Below are 17191 nucleotides of genomic sequence, written 5' to 3' on the forward strand. Positions count from 1 at the left end.
CCTTGCCATCCTCACTCACTGTACCACCCTAAGGGAATGCGGCTTCTCCCCGCAGGCTCCAGCGGGCGCTAGCGGGCGGTGGGCACAAGGCGGCCGGCGGAGCCGAGGGGGGCAGGACGATGCCGCCTGGGAGAGAGCGGGGCGGCGCGGGGCCTCGCGGCCAGGCCTGCCGCTTTCTGCCCAGCCTGCGTGCGGGGGGCCGGCCGAGGAGGCCCGGGGGGGGGAGGGGCCTGGCCTCCAGTCTGTGTGTACTCTTGTTTGTGACATTAAAATGAAGTTGGACGAACCCTGCTCGGAGCTCTAGTGGTGACTGAATCCGACGGAGCGCCCACGGGCGGGATGGCGAAGCGGGGCCGCAGCGTCGCGCCCGGCCGCCGAGCCCAGCCGAGCCCGGGGCCGCACGCCCAACCCCCACCCTTGGCTTCGGAACTCGGCCCAGGGTTTCCTCGAAGGGGAGGAGGGGGCCGCACGCAGGCCTCGGTCCGCCCGGAGCAGTGGGGGGGGGGAGGGGAAGGGAGGGGCGGAAGAGCGCTCCGAGCTGCCCGGGTCCGGGATCTCGTGGGTGGCCGGCTCTCGCGAGAGCCAGGTTCGCCCTCCGGGCCGCGTTTGATTCAAGAAGGCGGTTTGTGAGCACCGAGTTGGGCAGGTAAAGGCGAGGGCGCGGCCCCTTGAGGCCAGTCCCCACGACCTGGCCGGCCGGTCTGGGGAAGGCAAGCCTATGGAGCTTCCAGGGTGAAGCTCCCCGACTCCGACTTTGTCTTGAGGCGGACGGGAACCACCGAGCTGCGGCCCCCTATGAACCCGACCCCATTCTCCCGCATGGTACGTGCGCCGCGGTGCGGCCCCCCCCTGGCGCTCCTTGCCCAGACTCCGGGCCCGGCGGCCTGGCCCCGCCCCGTCGGGCCCTAGTCTCCTCGGCCTCGGCGGCCTGGCCCCGCCTCCCGAGGCCCCGCCCTGTCGGGCCCCGAGTCTCCTCGGCCTCGGCGGCCTGGCCCCGCCTCCCTGGCCCCGCCCTCCTCGGCCTGGGCGGGCCCCTCTCGCGCCTTCGCCGAATCCTGCCTGCGGTCCTCGTCTCTCCTGGCCTTTCTTTCCTTCCCAGCCCCCTCATTAACCTTGGTTCCGACACCCGCCCGAGGTGGGCTCTCGGTTCCTGTCTGCACGGGCCCTCGTTAGACTGGAGCTCCCTGGGGGCAGTGCCCCCAGCCTGCCCAGCCCGGCCTGGCCGCCCTCCCTGCCCTGGGAGTGTAGACTCGTGGCTCGGGAGGTCCGCGGGGCCCGGCAGGTGTACGCGGAGCCCCGGGCAGGGGCGGGACAAGCACCTGCTGCTTTGCTGGGCCTCTCTCCTCCCGCATTCTCTTCCCTCTCTCCTACTCTTTTCTAATCCACCAGCATCGCGTGAGTGCCTTCCTGTGCCGGTCTTCACGTACATCATCTTCGCCCCCCCCCCCCCCCAAGCCTCCGAGGACGCGCGCCTGTAACAAAGAGAAACCTCGGACCCACCCTGCCCGAGCTCTCCAAAGAAGTCCCGGCAGGATCTCCCCTTATCTTGTTTCCGGGGTCGATTTCATCACCAGGACCTAGCTTGGCACTGGTCTGGGAGGGGGCGGGGCCTGGCCCTGGGACTTCCCTGGGGTGGGGCACGCCCTCCCCCCGGAAGACCCGCACAGCCCTGGGGGCTTGTTAGAAGGCCCCGCCCCCCATTGTGTAGCTTTCCGCGGGCAGCTCGCTTTGCTACAGTTTCCACTAGAGGAGGTTCCTCCCGGCCCCGCCCGGAGCCAAACTCGCCAGGTGTCTCCTGCCTCCTCTTGGTCCTCCTGCAGCCCCCCAGCTCCGTGCCGCCGGGGGGGTGGCTTAGCGGAAGGCCGGAGAGGAGCAGACTTGGGGGGAAGCAAGCTTTGGCCCCGGGAGCAGTGAGGGCGCGTGTAATCTGTGCCAAAGGGAAACCCCCAAACGTTGCGAGCCATGGAGGATCAGCCGGCCGCCTTGGGGCGCTCCTGCCTGCCCTGTGACGGGGAGGCCTTGGAGCAGAGGTGGGAGGGCCACGTGCTGGGGAGGTGGCGGAGAAAGACAGTTCTTAGACTCAGAGCTCCCCCCACGCTTAGGGAGCGCTTCCGGGCCTGGTCTCCTCCATCCTGGTCCTCCTGGTAGCCTACCCCTTCTCTTTCTGGCCTGGCCTCTTTTTTGGTCTGGTTTCCCCCCCCCCTCCTCTCTCCAGGCTTTCCATTTGTCCTTTCCTTCCATCTTCTCACCTTTGTCCTTCTCCTCCTCCTGTGTGCCCCACTCCCCTCTCTTATTTCTCTCCTCTGTTCTCTCGTTTTTTTATCAGTTCAACGTCAAGCACTTAATAGCTGACAATCTAGAGTTTTCACAGCACTCACGTTTATAGGTTTGAGCCATTGAGGAAACTGAGGCTCAGAGAAGGAATGACTTACTGACGGTCGCATAGCTGGTAATGTCGGGGGGGACCGGACCAGCTCTTGCCCACTGTGTCTCTCCGTGCGCTCCCTCAGTTCTAGGGATGCTGTTCTGTCCCGCCCGACTCTTCTTGGCAAACATCCTGCGGTGGTTTTTCCATTTCCTTCTCCTGGGGATTGGGGCAAACCGAGATGAAGTCACTTGCCCGGGACAGTACGTCTTAGTGAACGTCTGAGGCTGGATTTGAATTCAGATCTCCCAGACCCCAGGCCCAGCGTTCTAGCCGCTGAGCCATCCAGCCGCCCTGGAGATACGGAGACTGAAAGAAAACTGTGCCTGCTCTCAAGCAGCTCATGTCCCATTCTGTGGAGTGGTGGTTGTCCTTCGTATGGCGTCACCATTGTAAAGTGAAATTTCAGTGTGTCCGGCTGGGAATGCCCTGCCGCGGGTTGGGCACAGATGGTCCCCATGAGCATTTGGGGTGGATGCCCTGCGTTTACTTTGGGCTGTCTCATTCTATCTCTTTGTGCTGAGACATTCTATTGAGTATATATGCCATGAATACAGTAAGCAGCTTGGAGAAGGAGAGATCATTTACAGCTGTGGGCAGTAGGAAAGGCTTCCTTCCCTGGGGATGTGGCTTTGGAGTCTGTGGAGCTAAAAAGAGTGAATTTCAGGCCTGAGTGGGTGCACGGACAGAAATGTGTTGGAGGAAAAAATATTAACACCATGCTCTACATTTAGGCACAGCAATAATCTAATTTCTCATCTTTCTAGTATCTAGCTTGGGGGAAAGAAAGGGAGGGAGGAAAGAGGGGAAGAAGGAAAGGGAGAGAGTGATATTAATTTTTCTTCTTAAGGACCTCATAACCTAAGCCCTTGCTGAATAACCAGGTTGTGATCTCATTCCCTCAGGGATCACTTTCTCTTCTTTCTAGGAGTTAAACAAAGAGACCAAGGGAAAGAGAATAAACATTTATTTAGGCTTACTGTGAGCCACAAATATCTCATTTGATTTTTACTACAACACTGGGAGGTAGGTGGTATTAGGATCCCCATTTTATGGTTAAGGAAACTGGGCCAGACAGAAGTTAAATGGCTTGCCCAAGGTTGTACAGCAAGTAATTGTCAGAGGTTTAATTTGAATTCAGGTCTTCCTGACTCCAGGCCCAGAGTTCTCTATCCATTGGGCTACCTAGCCACCTTGGGATAGGTTAGTCACTTCCTGGTAGAGAAGATCTCTCTTTTAGACACAACTTCCTAAGAAAGCCCTTAGCTAGTTGGCAGTACGTGGAGTACTAGATAGTGTGCTGGAGTCTGGAAGACTTATCTACTTGAGTTCAAATCCAGCCTCAGATACCTCCTAGCTGTGTGACCCTGGGCAAGTCACTTCACCCTGTTTGCCTCAGTTTCCTCATCTGTCAAATGAGCTGGAGAAGGAAATGGCAAACCCCTCCAGTATCTCTGCCAAGAAAACCCCAGATGAGATCACAGAGTCTGACAGGATGGAACAGCAGTAAAATAATTGAACATTCAATGTTGCCTTTTGAACAATTCTATTGAAATAAGACTAATAGCCATTTAATTAATTTAAGCAGATTCTTGGATTCTTGGATGTGCTAATTTTAAAAATTAAGTTTAGAGTTGTGGTAAACATATTTAACCCTGAAAACTATTAGCAGATCAGAACCATGGCTGGGCCAAAGGCCATCAACCATTAAGCATTTATGAGGAGCTTCCAGATGCTGGGGACACAGTAGCAAGAGTGGAATATTTCTTCCCCTGGAGGAGCTTATGGAGTGTGGAGGAGACAGTATGTACAAATGTAGGCATACCCCAAAGAGATACAATGGAGATGGAACATTCAGAAAAGAGCTTCTGTACTCAAAGGAAACAGTGAGAAGCACTGCCTTCAGTCCTTCCAGTTATGGGGGCTGGTCAGTTCAAAGGCCTACACCATTCAGGTAGAGTGTTAGTGACTCTGCAGCCTGCCCTCTCTCTAGTGGTATTTTTAAAAACCACATGATCATTTTTAAATTTTTATATTTTTAAAACACTTGGAATACTGGCCAGCCCTGCTACTGGGGAGGCTGGACCTGGTGAATCTCTTGAGCACTGGAGTTCTGAGCTGAAGATTAGCTAAACCAATTGGGCATCTGTGCTAAATTCAGCATTTGTACTAGGAACCCTCAGAAAATGAGGAAGGGGGTGCATTGGGATGCCCAAGGAGGTACAAACTGGCTGGCTAGAACCTGAGCAGCTCCAAATCCTGCTAATCAGAGTAGGTCCAAGCCATGAATAGCCTCCTCATGGCTAGCCTAATTGTGGTGGAGAAACCATGTGTTAAAAAAAAATTTTTTAATTAAGAAACAAACAAACCAACACTTGATATTTACTGTTCTATGTCCTGGAAATACAATGGTGAAAAACCCCAACATAGTCCCTACCTTCAAGCAGCTTAAAATCTAATAAAGGAAATGTGACATGTACACAAATAACTTTGATGCAAGGTAGAATGTGATAAGGGCAAAGAATAAATGTGAAGTGGAAAATATTGTACTTTGGTGGAAGAGGTCAAATGGAGGAGCCAGGGCAAGTGTCTTGAAAGGTTGGTGCCTTGAAGAGCCATTTTAGTGGGCAGAGATGAGAAGGCATGGCCTTTGCACATACATGGAGCCTAGTGGGTGAAGGGTGAGCTGAGAGGCCAGTATGGCTCAAGTGTGGGCCTGAGAAGGTGAGCCCAGGGAGGAAAGACTGGGAAGAGATCAAAGCTGTGTTGTGGAAGGTCTTCAGTGCTGAAGAGTCTGTTGGAGGCTATTGGCTCTCCTCTGCATTCTTAAAAACTATTGAAGATCCTACAGAGCTTTTGTATCTGTGGGTTATATCCATCAATAGTTACTATATTAGACATTTAAATGAATAAAATGTTAAAATAGTTATTATTCCTTTAAAATGACAATAATATGTTTGTGAAAAATAGCTGTATTTTCCAAAACAAAAAACTAGTGAGAAAAATGGCAGTTTAACCTTTTGCAAACTTCTTTAATGTCTAGCTTAATAGTAGACAGCTAGATTCTCCTATATGCTTTTGCATTCAATCTCTTTTTGTGATAATGTTGTTTTGGCTGAAATATATGAATAAATCTGGTCTTAGATATGTAGTTGGAAGAGGGGGGGTATTTTAATAGGCTAATGATATCTTAGTAAGATGATGAAAGTAGTTTTGACCTCATGGCTGCCCTGGAAGGGTCTCAAGGACCCCAGTTTAAGGATGGCTCTTTTAGGCAATAGGATCTCAGAGACCTCCAAGGGTCACTTTGAGAACTGCTGCTCTAGGTAATAAGGTCTTAGGGACTCCCGTGAGTCTGCCGATCCCACTTTAAAGACCATTACTCCAGGTAATAGGTAGCAACCAAAGGTTTCTGAGCAGACGCATGCGCTAGGAAGATTATTTTGACAGCTGGGTAAAGAGTGGATTGTTGTGTGTGCTTTGTCCTTCGTTCTGGAAGATGACTGTGATGTCAGGGAGATAACATCATGATTTGCAATTCACTTTGATTTAAGTGAGAGAGGGCTGTGGAAAGGCATCAGCCTCTCTCTCTCCTCTGGAGCCATCTGGATCCAGTAAACAGATATATAGATCAGGACAACTGGAGATAGCCCGGGATGCAGTGGGAGACCTTGGCCTTTTTAAGCTGAGGTCTTTTCAAGTTCTCACTTTGAGTGAGGCAAAGCCCAGCAGGGAAGGCAGGTAGGAAGTTCGTGCAGTAGATGTGGCAAGAGGTGTGATGAGGCCCTGGAGCAGAAAGGAGAGATGAGAGAGATGGTAAAAGTACCACTATGTAGGTCTTCACAGCCTGAGGTGGATGTGAGCAGGGAGGGAAAGAGGAAGGAATCCTTGATGGAGGTTTCAAACCTGGGTGGCAGGAGGATGATGGTGATGTCAACAGAAATTGGGAAAAGTAGAAGATCTAGGGGAGAAAGACAAATTTTGGTTTGGGGTGTGTTGAATTCATCACATTACACCATCCCATGGAGATGTCCAGTAGGTAGGTGGACATGGAGGGCTGGAGTTCAGGTAAGGGTTTGATTGGGGCTGGATTTTAGAGATGGCTACTGAAGCAGTGGGAGTGAATGAATGAATAAATGAATGAAAAAACACTTAGGTGTTTACCAGAAGGCACTTTGCTGAGTTCTAGGTATGCAAAAGCAAGCACACCAGATCGCCTCTGCCCTCTAACAGCAGACCTGGGGAGCAAGAGTGGAAAGAAAGGGGAATGCAAAAGCAAGCACACCAGATTGCCTCTGCCCTCTAACAGCAGACCTGGGGAGCAAGAGTGGAAAGAAGGGGAAGCCATGGCAGGTGGGGGAAGTCTGCAGTGGGTCAGAGCCCGAGGCCTCAGAGGTAAAGTCCAGGGGCCACAAGGGAAGGCCAGTTCAGGCTGCTGGCTTAGTGTAGATGGGAGAACAAGAAGAAAGGTGAGCCTTTGAAGGGAGCTAAATGAGTCATAACTGACATTCATGCAGCACTTCAAAGTCTGCAAAGCATTTGAGATCTATTATCTTGTTTGAACCTCACTCTCAACTGAACAAGATCAAAACGATTTTCACTTTGTATTTCTACTGTCTGCTCACTTAGCCCAGTGCCTGGTGCATAGAGGGTGCTTCATAAGGACGTGCTGATTGATGCTGGAGGGATTACTGCCTCTGGAAGCCTCCTCAAAGTGAAGTGTCTTGGTTATAGTCATGGAGCCAATAACTAGCTGAGGTAGGATCTGACTCCGGGTTTTCTAGTCTCAGAGGTCTGGCCCTTCATTCATACTGTCATGCGGCCTCCCAGGACAGAGTTGTCTTCCTATGTTGTCCTCCCCATTGATCCAAATAGGATTGTTTAGTCTTCAATTCAACTTACTGTCGAAGCATAATGTGGATTGGTTCAGAGTAATAGAGCTTGGATTTATGGCAAAGACAAAAAACACAGACTGTTGTTGTAGAGTCATGACTCTTCATGACCCTTTTGGGTTTCTCTTTGCAAAATTACTGGAGCGATTTACCATTTCTTTCTCAACGTCACTTTACAGATGAGGAAACTGAGGCAAACAGGGTCACACAGTTAGTGTCTGAGGCTAGATTGAACTCAGGATGATAAAGTTTTCCTGGATTCCAGGCTGGACATTCTGTCCTTTGCACCACCCAGCTCCCCTGTTAGACTAATAGCCTCGAAAAAAAAAACAATTTGCAGTGAATAAAGTGCTGAACCTGGAGTCAGAACATTTGAATTCAAATTTTTCCTCAGACACTTATTAGCTATGCTGTTGGTTGGTTGGTTGTTGTCCTTCGTCATCAAAGAGAACCCAAATGACATCACCATGATAAAATGAAATTTCAGTGTGTCCGACCGACTGGTGAAACCCATACGAGCTCAGAATGCCAGATACTCCATGTGAATATTTGGGGTGGATATCCCAAATTTGCGCATCCTGTGTTTACTTTGTGCTGTCTCAATTCTGCTTTGCTCAAAGAGCACAGCACCCTTTCTGATGTGGGCACGCCATGCTGAGCGATATTGTGCCAGTGTCTCCTGTATCCCACAATCAAATCCAAAGTTCTTGAGAGAGACCTTGAGAGTGTCCTTGTATCGTTTCTTCTGGCCACCATGTGATCACCTGCCCCATGTGAGTTCTCCATAAAATAGCCTTTTTGGCAAGCATACATTTTGCATTTGAACAAAGTGGCCAGCCCATCAGAGTTGTGATCTCTGAAGCATTGTTTGAATGCTTGGCAGTTTAGTGTGAGCAAGGACCTAAGTGTCTGGTACCTTATCCTGCCAGGTGATCCTCAGGATCTTCCTAAGACAGTTCAAATGGAAGTGATTCAGTTTCCTGGCATGGCGCTGATAAACTGTCCATGTTTCACAGGCATACAACAATGAAGTCAGCACAACGACTCTGTAGAGCTTCAGTTTGGTCATCATAATGCCTCTTCTCTCCCAGACTTTTCTTCAGAGCCTCCCAACTCTGGCAATGTATACATTAACACCAAGAAAACACAGGTGCTCCATCAGCCATACCACACCATCCATATGTGGAACCATCGGTTACAATAAGTGGAGAAATTGTGAATGCTGTGGATAAGTTCACTTACCTTGGTAGTGTACTTTCCAGGGATGTACACATCGACAGTTAGCTATGTGATCCAGGGCAAGTTACTGGCAGACTATGAAAATAAAGGTTATAGCAAAAATTTGATACCAACTGTCCCCTCTGACAGCTAAAATAAAATCGAAGAGCTCACAGAGGTTATAAGCAAAAGCCTTCTTTGTTCTGTTCGAGGAGGGAAACTAGACATATGTGCCAAGACAGTGAGGCTAAGCCTTGATAGATATAGTTGTGGCCCAGCGCTGCGGAATGGCAGCAACAATGAGGTGTGTGAAAGAAAGGTTATTTATGCAAGGCTTCTTGACCACAACATGGTTCCTGCTTAGCTGAGCTCAGCCCCCCGGGGCTGGAGTGAACCAATTCTGGGATTTAGCGGTGGGAAAGGTCATCCAGAGGGCAAGCACAAAGGATTGTTGTCATGCCAAGCTCAGGACACAGCCTGCTTGCTGGTCTGTAAGTGCCAGAAAAGAGAGGAGTTGCAGTGGCATGGGAATCCTGGCATCCCTGAACCTCTGTCTGCCTTATCTATGTAATGGAAATGATAAGAGTATAGACTTTCATGGGAGATTGTGGGGATCAACTGAGATTCTGTTTGTAAAGTGCTTTGCAAACCTTAAGGTGCTCTGTAGGTGCGAGCTGTTATTGTGTTATAGTGTTGTGGGGAGTATAGGTAGAAAGGCAGGACACACCGAAAGGGCATCTCTGGGGACATAGTTGGATTCTGTTTACTATAGAACTTCTTCGTGCTCTTTTGTAAATCTTGAAGATAATTATACTCTGTGAATTCATTTAACTCTGAACTAGATCTCATGTAGCCAGACCAGTCTTTTGTTTAGAAAATGTTTGCTCAGGGGCTTTTTGATTAGTCTTCTTGATTGTGGGATGGTAAGAAAAATTTTCTTTGCATAGAACATCATCTATTCAGAAATTGAGGCTCACACTATTGAGAAACAACGGAAAGAACTGCAACTGTTAATTGGGGAACTAAGAGATCGGGACCGAGAGCTCAGTGAGATGGTTCTGGCACATCAGAGACAGCTTCTGGCGTGGGAAGATGATCGGCAGAAAGTGCTGACTTTGGAAGAAAGATGCTGCAAATTGGAGAGTGAGTATTGTCCCAGACAGCCATCCTAGCTGCCCCCAGCAGGTCCCAGCTGCCCCCAGCAGGCCTCAGCTGCCCCCAGCAGACCCCAGCAGGCCCCAGCTGCTCCCAGCAGGTCCCTAGATGCCCCCAGCAGGCTCCAGCTGCCCCCAGCAGGCCCCAGCTGCCCCCAGCAGACCTCAGCTGCCCCCAGCAGACCCTAGCCTCTCCTAGCAGGCCCCAGCAGGCTCTCTGGCATGCTCTCCAACCATCCCCACAACATTCTCTTAGGCACTGCTAGAAAGAATGCCGGAGGCAGGGACACGCAGGCCTTGCTGAATTTATGGTTCAACTTTATTCAGAAACACTGATTAAATATCCACTGCTTGGAGTGCAATGCAGAGTGATTAGCACTGTCCCTGGTACACAGGCAGTGCTATACAAATACAAAGCTTAGAAAAGACCCCTTAGATACCCCCATTGGAGCAGGCAGGCTCCTGTACAGATTCCTATGGCACAAATGAATAGGTGGTATGTGCATTGGAGAGACGTGGATCAAGTGCTGTGAGTCTGTAGTGCTGTGTAATTGTTAGCAAATATTTTTCCGTTGTGGTCAGAATCATTAGGAAGTGATAATGTTATTTTAAAAATTAGAAAAGAGTATCAATGAAATATTTTTAAAAAATAAAGAAATAGAACAATATCAAAAAATAAAGTGGTAGTCATGAACCTATGTGGCTTTGTAAAAAACAAGTCATGTCAGCCTAGTTTCATTTCCTTTTTGACAAGTTACTAGACAGAGCAGATGAAGGAAGAGCTATAATTGACCTAAGATCTTAGCAGAACATTTACATATTACTGATATTGTGAATGGTTATAAGCTAGGTGATTACACAATGAAGTGTTTTCAGGACTGGTTGAATGCGAGACCCAAACAACGGTCATTAATGATTCCACATCAGCTTGGAAGAACTAGTGACGTTCTAGGGATCTGTGCTTGGCCTTGTGCTAATGAGCATTTTTATCATTTACTTTAGCAGAGCCAGTGAGGGCAGTTTGCAGATGACATGAAGCTGGAAGGGGTGGCTAACAGTAGGTGGCAGAATCAGGACTGAGGAAGCTCTTGGCAGGCCAGGGCCCTGTGCTGGATTGGAAAGGCTGAAAATGAATTGTTGTAAATATAAAGTCTTCCATTGAGGTTCAAAAACTCAGCTCCACAAGTATATACTGAGAAAGACGTAATTCGAAAGTATTTCATCTGAGCAAAGTCTGGACTTCTAGCAGACCGCAGTATAAGTTCAGTACAAGTCAGCCATGTGGTATGGTATGCAAGAGTATCCGGAGCTAAGGAGGGGATGGTCCTGCTGTGTTCTGCGCTGGTCACACCATATAGCGTGCTCAGTTTGGGAAGCCTCATTTCAGATAGAAAGTGCCAGTTCCAAATAAAGATGGTTAAAGGAAGGTTAAAGGTGAGTAGTCTAGAGAAGACTTAACAGGGACATGATAATAGCTGCCTTTCAGCATTTGAGGAACTGCCCTGCGCAATAGGATCTGACTGATTTCATCTACTTGGCCCCAAAGGAGTCATGGATAGAAGTGGCAAGGAAGCCTGTTGAGACTGCGTGTGAGGAAACCTTTCTCACAATCAGGAGTCTTCACAAGTGGCCGGAACGGGCTTCCCAGAGTGCCCGGATCATAGTAGTAATTTAATAAATGTTATTGACTGACTGGGCTCCCTTGGACAGTATTGAGTTCGTCGTCACATGACGTCCTCAAGTCAAAGCTTTTTGGGTGTTGGACTCAAGGCTCTGCAGCCCACAACATACCCAGTGCCATCTGAATAAGGTGAAAATGTAATTGGAAAATGTTTAACACAATGAATAGTAATGCAATACACATACATAATGTCAACTTGAAGTTTTCTAACTCAGTCTATACCTGCAGCGACCCGTTTCTCTTTGATTAGGAAACCCCAGAGACAGAGGGAGTTCTTATTAAGGTTCCAAATGGGCTAGATAACCTCAGAAGGCTTTTCCAACTGAGATTTTGTGATTCAGATTGCAAATTTGCACTTTACTCTGTTGGCTGTATTCAATATTTCTAAGCAGAATGTTTCTAACCGTTGAATGTTTCTAAGCAGAGCAGTATATGACCAGATACAAGAAATAACTTAAGTATACTTGTAAAGCAGTGTACAAACAAGTGAAATTCAAATTGGTACAAAGAGATTGCATATGGATGGGATGATACAAAGTGAAATACATACAGTGCACAGAGCAATAACAATATCTTAAGATGATCAGCGGTGATTTGCTTAGCTGTTCCCAGCAGCCAATGGTCCAAGTCAGCCTTGACAGACATGATGAAAAATGCTTTCCTTCTCCAGAGACGGATGGTGTCTGAATATAGATTGAAGCATACATTTTCTTAAACTTTATTTTTCTTGAGTTTTTTTGTCTGTGTTGTCTTTCACAACATGACTATTATAGATATGGTTTTGCATGTCTACAGATGTAGGTATAACCTATAACAAATTACTTGCCTTCTCAATGCAGGGGACGGGGTAGGGGGAGGAAGGGAGAGAATTTGGAACTCAAAGTTTTTAAAACAAAGATTTAAAAATTGTTTTTACATGTAACTTGGGAAAAATAAAATGTTAAAGAAAAGCTAAAGGAAAAAATGAGAGAAGTTATGTATGCAGTGGTGGAAGGGTTTGGAGTTAGAAGGCCTGAATTCACTCTGAACCTCAGTTTGTGTCTATGGGGAAAAAAAGAGTTGGACTAGAAGATTTCTGTGGACCCTTCCAGCTCCACATCCCAAGTTTGGAGAGGATGCCAAGAAGAGCAACAGTTGGAATGGGACATCATTGGGCACAGGAGGGAAGGTTTCCAGAGAGGGGTCTTAAGCCAGACTGTAAGGACAGGATCCTCCACTTTCCTGCTTGTGCCTTTAGTTCCTGCCATGGTGGTAAATCCAAGTATTCTTGAAGCTTCCCATGGAAATAGGTGCATTTTTAAACTTCAATACTTCCCTGTTTTGGAACCCATCCAGAATAAGCATTTAAGGCAGAAGGCTCTGGTAACATGCCATCTCTTCATCTGTGATGCCCTGGTTCAGCGTCCAAACTGTCCGCCTTCTCTTGACACCATGTTTATTGCTATGGCCATAAGAGAATGTGGTGAGGAAAAGGGTCCCAGAGAATGTAAGACTGTGCCTTGTGTTCTCACAGCCTAGCCAATTCTGTCTTTAGTTTTGATTTATACTCAACCTGAGGTTCTTTATTACAAAGTACACTTGAGGAAATGTGGTTTTTCGGTTTTCATGATGACATATCTATGTTGTTTGGTATGTTTATTCAGTGATTAACATGCACCAATACCCAAGTACTGTGTGTGATGCCTAGGCACCTCAGTATAAGGTGACAGATGCCCTTTAATTCAAGCAAGTGAAGAAGAAAATGACTGGTAAAAATTTATACTTTTGATTATTTAGGCCATCTATCCATGCCTAGGTGAAAATGTCTGTGTGCCTTTAAAGAAAAAAATACTCCATAGCTAGGACTCCCCCCGGCCCCCCCAGAAGGGCACCCTGTCACTCCTCAGACTTGTCCATAAAGAAATTCTTGCTGTCATTTCCCTCAGATGAAGTGCATAAAAGGAGTGAAGTAATTAGAACCCTCACCAAGAGGATCAAAACACTGGAATCTCAACAAAATGACCACCAGGAGGTTCTTCAGACAGCTCAGCAGCAGCTCCAGGAAATGGCTCAGAAGGCCACCAACGCTACTTTCATCTGTGAGGACCTCGAGGTAGGCAGGGAGTCTCTGGCTACAACTTCCTGTTGGTCAGATGGTGCCAAGCTAGGGAGTCTTACCGTGTTCCACACATGCATAATAAAGGCAGGAGAGTGGGCCAAGAGGAAGACCACCACTTTCTCTCTTAGTTTAGCTTTGTTCTCGCTTTGATTCTTTGGTGTGACAAGACCCAAAGGGGGACCTGGGGAAAACCATGGGGCTTTGAGCTCAGATAGCTCTTTGTAGTTTGTTGAAAAGTAGTTACTAAAATGACTCGAGGGACAGGCAGGGAGGGAAGGGGCAAGCATTTGTCCAGTATCTACACTGTGCCAAGCATTGTGCTAAATGCTTTACAGATATTATCTGAGGGGAATGCAGATTGGCAGGAATCCACAAGAGTTAAAGAGAATCTTCTTACAAAACAAAACTTGTCTTTTTTAATTTCTGTAACAAACTTTTATTTTCTCTCCCTTTCACCTCCCTCCCTCCCTAAAGGAATCCTTCTTACCCTAAGTCCAATAGAGGTTTGGGAAAGGAGGAAGTGAGGCTAAGGGCCTGTGGACTCTAATTAGATGTGACTGACTCTTGGCCCAGAGACCCAGAACTTCACCTCTTTAAAAAAGGCCAGGCATTGACAGTAGCCAGTCACTGGACTTCATGAAGGCCCTGCCTTTTTCAGTAACTTTGTTTTCTTAAGGAGAGATTTGGCAGCTCCCAGGGTCAGCTTTGCCTCTAGGGGCCACACTCTTTTTGCAGTATTTATTACTTAGTAGTACAATGAAGTAAGGCTTGAAATTAATCAGAAATTCAGTTATGAATTCTAAAGAATTGTATATAAAGAGAAAAAACAAGTGCTAAATGATATATCTTCCTTCAAGGCTCAACTCCAGTGCTACCTCTACCATGAAGTCTTCCCTGATCCCCCAAGTGTGTGCTTACTTCCACCTCAGTTTCCATTCTGTTTTTATTATCTGTGTATGTTTCATCCTCCTAGGAGGATGCCAGCTCCTTGAAAGTATCTTTGCATTCTCTAGCACAGTGCCTTGGGTGTAGTAGGTCACTGTTTATTGAACTGAAAAGAATTATCCAGCATTGGAATCAGGGTTTCATCTTTCATCTTCATCAAAGAAACAAACATTTATTGAGGATTGACTCTGAGCAAGGCAGCCTGACAGGTAGGCCCTATCATGGAAGCAATGAACACGAGTTTAGGTAAACTTCTGGAGAGAGTGGAGGGTAGAAGGGGCTGGTGTGTCATGGACCATGGGGTCATGAAGAGTCAGCCACAATCCAATCAGCAGGATAATCCCGAAGAGAAGGCAAACCCAGGTTTGTGAAGTATAATTACTGGGAGGCTTAATCTAGGTTTTTATGGGGCACCCACACACATTTTGTATATGTATGTACATGTCTCTACCATGTAATACCTATTTTATTATTGTTTCAGTCATGGCCAACTCTTTGTGACCCCGTTTGGAGTTTTCTTGGCAGAGCCTGGAGTGGTTTGCCATTTCCTTCTCCAGCTCATTTAGCAGATGGGGAAACTGAGGCTAACAGGGTGAAGTGACTTGCCCAGGGTCACCCAGCTAGTTAAGTGTCTGAGGCTGGATTTGAATTTAGGACATGAGTCTTGCTGACTCCAGGCTCCAGCACTCTGAGCACTCTGGCACCCCCTGGCTGCCCTACAATGCCTACACTCAGTGTCAGCGACACAAAGTTCCATTGACCTTCTTTTCTTCCCTCTTCACAGCACCATTCTGAACAGTCTTAAATGGCTAATGCTTTATAAGCTCTTCTAGTTAGAGCATCATAGGGAGTTTATCTTTTTTTTTCTAAAATAAAGATCACACTTGTTACCACAAGTAACAACACACATAAAACACAGACAGCTTTACAAAAATGATTTTGGTAGAAAAATATTTAAGTGTAAGTACATTATGATGCTGGAGGAAAACCACACACTCTTTTGCTGTGCCTCCACTAATGCTCCAAAAAACTAAACATCTCATAGTCAAGATATCCATTTTTACCATAACCTGTCTTTGGAAGTAAGTTTGTTGTGTTTTTTCTTTTTTTAAAAGATTTTATTTCATTTTTTAATGTTTATTTATTTTTAGTTTTCAACATTCATTTCCACAAAAGTTTGAGTTCCAAATTTTCTCCCCATCTCTCCCCTCACCCCAAGACACTGTGCATTTTGATTACCCTTTCCCCCAATCTGCCCTCCCTTCTATCACACCCCTCCCTTCCCTTTTCCCCATCTCCTCTATTTTCTTGTAGGGTAAGACAGATTTCTATATTCCATTACCTGTATTTCTTATTTCCCAGTTGCATGTAAAAACAGTTCTCAAAATTTGTTCCTAAAACTCTGAGTTCCAACTTCTCTCCCTTCCTCCCTCCCTACCCATCCCCACCGAGAAGGCAAGCAATTCAATATAGGCCATATCTGTGTAGTTTTGCAAAAGACTTCCATAATAGTCGTATTGTGTAAGACTAACTATATTTCCCTCCATCCTAACCTGCCCCCCATTTATTCTATTCTCTCTTTTGTCCTTGTCTCTCCCCAAAAGTGTTTAATTCTAATTACCAACTCCTCCCATTTGCCCTCCCTTCTATCATCCCCCACCCCACTTATCCCCCTCTCCCCTAGTTTCCTGTGGTGTAAGATAGATTTGCATACCAAATTGAGTGTTCATGTTATTCCCCCCTTAAGCCACATGTGATGAGAGTGTGTCACTTTTTCTCTCTCTCCTCCCCCCTTTTCCCCTTCATTGAAAAAGCTTTGTCTTGCCTCTTCTATGAGAGATAATTTGCCCCATTCCATTTCTCCCTTTCACCTCCCAATATATTCCTCTCTCACCCCTTAATTTTATTTTTATCCCTTTTATCCCTTCCTATTCAACTCACTTTGTGCTCTCTGTCTCTGTCTCTGTCTCTGTCTCTCTCTGTCTCTCTCTCTCTCTGTCTCTCTCTCTCTCTCTCTCTCTCTCTCTCTATATATATATATATATATATATATATATATATATATATATATAAATACATGTATGTATGTATGTATAATCCCTCCAACTACCCAAATACTGAGAAAAGTTTCAAGAGTTACAAATATAATCTTTCCATGTAGGAATATAGACAGTTCAACTTTGGTAAGTCCCTTATGATTTTTCTTTCCTGTTTACCTTTTCATGCTTCTCTTGATTCTTGTGTTTGAAAGTCAAATTTTCTATTCAGCTCTGGTCTTTTTATCAAGAATGTTTGTAAGTCCTCTGTTTCATTGAATGACCATTTTTTCCCCTTGAAGTATTGTACTCAGTTTTGCTGGGTCACTGTGCTTTTTTAACAAGCCAAATCATGTACTCATTCAAGTTAAATTGCAAGCTGTATGGTCCTTTGGTGTCATTGATACAGCACATTAGTAAGTAGTAGAATCAGAACTGAGCAGGATCTGAGAGATCATCTAGTCCAACCTTCTCATTTTACATATGAGAGAACTGAGGCCCAGAGAAGAAATGATTTGACCAGAAGAGATAAGGCTGAGAACCCAGGTCTCCTGATTTGCTGGCAGATGTTCTTTACCTTCTGTCAGCCGGACATAAAAAACAAACCAAAGGATGCTGATGACTTCAGACATTCCTTCCTCTGTGTGGAGAATCACACCAGGTGGGGAACAGTTTAAAGTAGTGTAATCAATGGAACAGGCTGAAAACTCGTCATCAAAGGTCACTTAGGTCAAGGGGCTGG

The 17191-nt window shown here is 46.7% G+C and overlaps 1 protein-coding gene across 7 annotated transcripts in view; it reads left to right on the top strand.

Moving 5' to 3' along the window:
• Window positions 1-498: 498 nt before the first annotated feature.
• CCDC62 (coiled-coil domain containing 62) overlaps window positions 499-17191 on the top strand; it is a 51375-nt gene continuing 34682 nt past the window's right edge. For 2 of the 7 annotated variants that reach the window (XM_072600600.1, XM_072600604.1), the window contains exons 1-3: window positions 524-822; window positions 9483-9678; window positions 13296-13462. In XM_072600600.1, coding sequence (XP_072456701.1) covers window positions 796-822; window positions 9483-9678; window positions 13296-13462 — 390 coding nt within the window. In that variant the 5' untranslated portion in view covers window positions 524-795. Of the gene's footprint in view, window positions 823-7054; window positions 7184-9482; window positions 9679-13295; window positions 13463-17191 lie in introns of all 7 variants that reach the window. The other 5 variants (XM_072600602.1, XM_072600601.1, XM_072600599.1 and 2 more) reach the window with 5 other exon arrangements.

The sequence above is a fragment of the Notamacropus eugenii genome, chromosome 4 (genome assembly GCF_028372415.1).
Source record: "Notamacropus eugenii isolate mMacEug1 chromosome 4, mMacEug1.pri_v2, whole genome shotgun sequence".
NCBI classification, from domain to species: Eukaryota; Metazoa; Chordata; class Mammalia; order Diprotodontia; family Macropodidae; genus Notamacropus; species Notamacropus eugenii.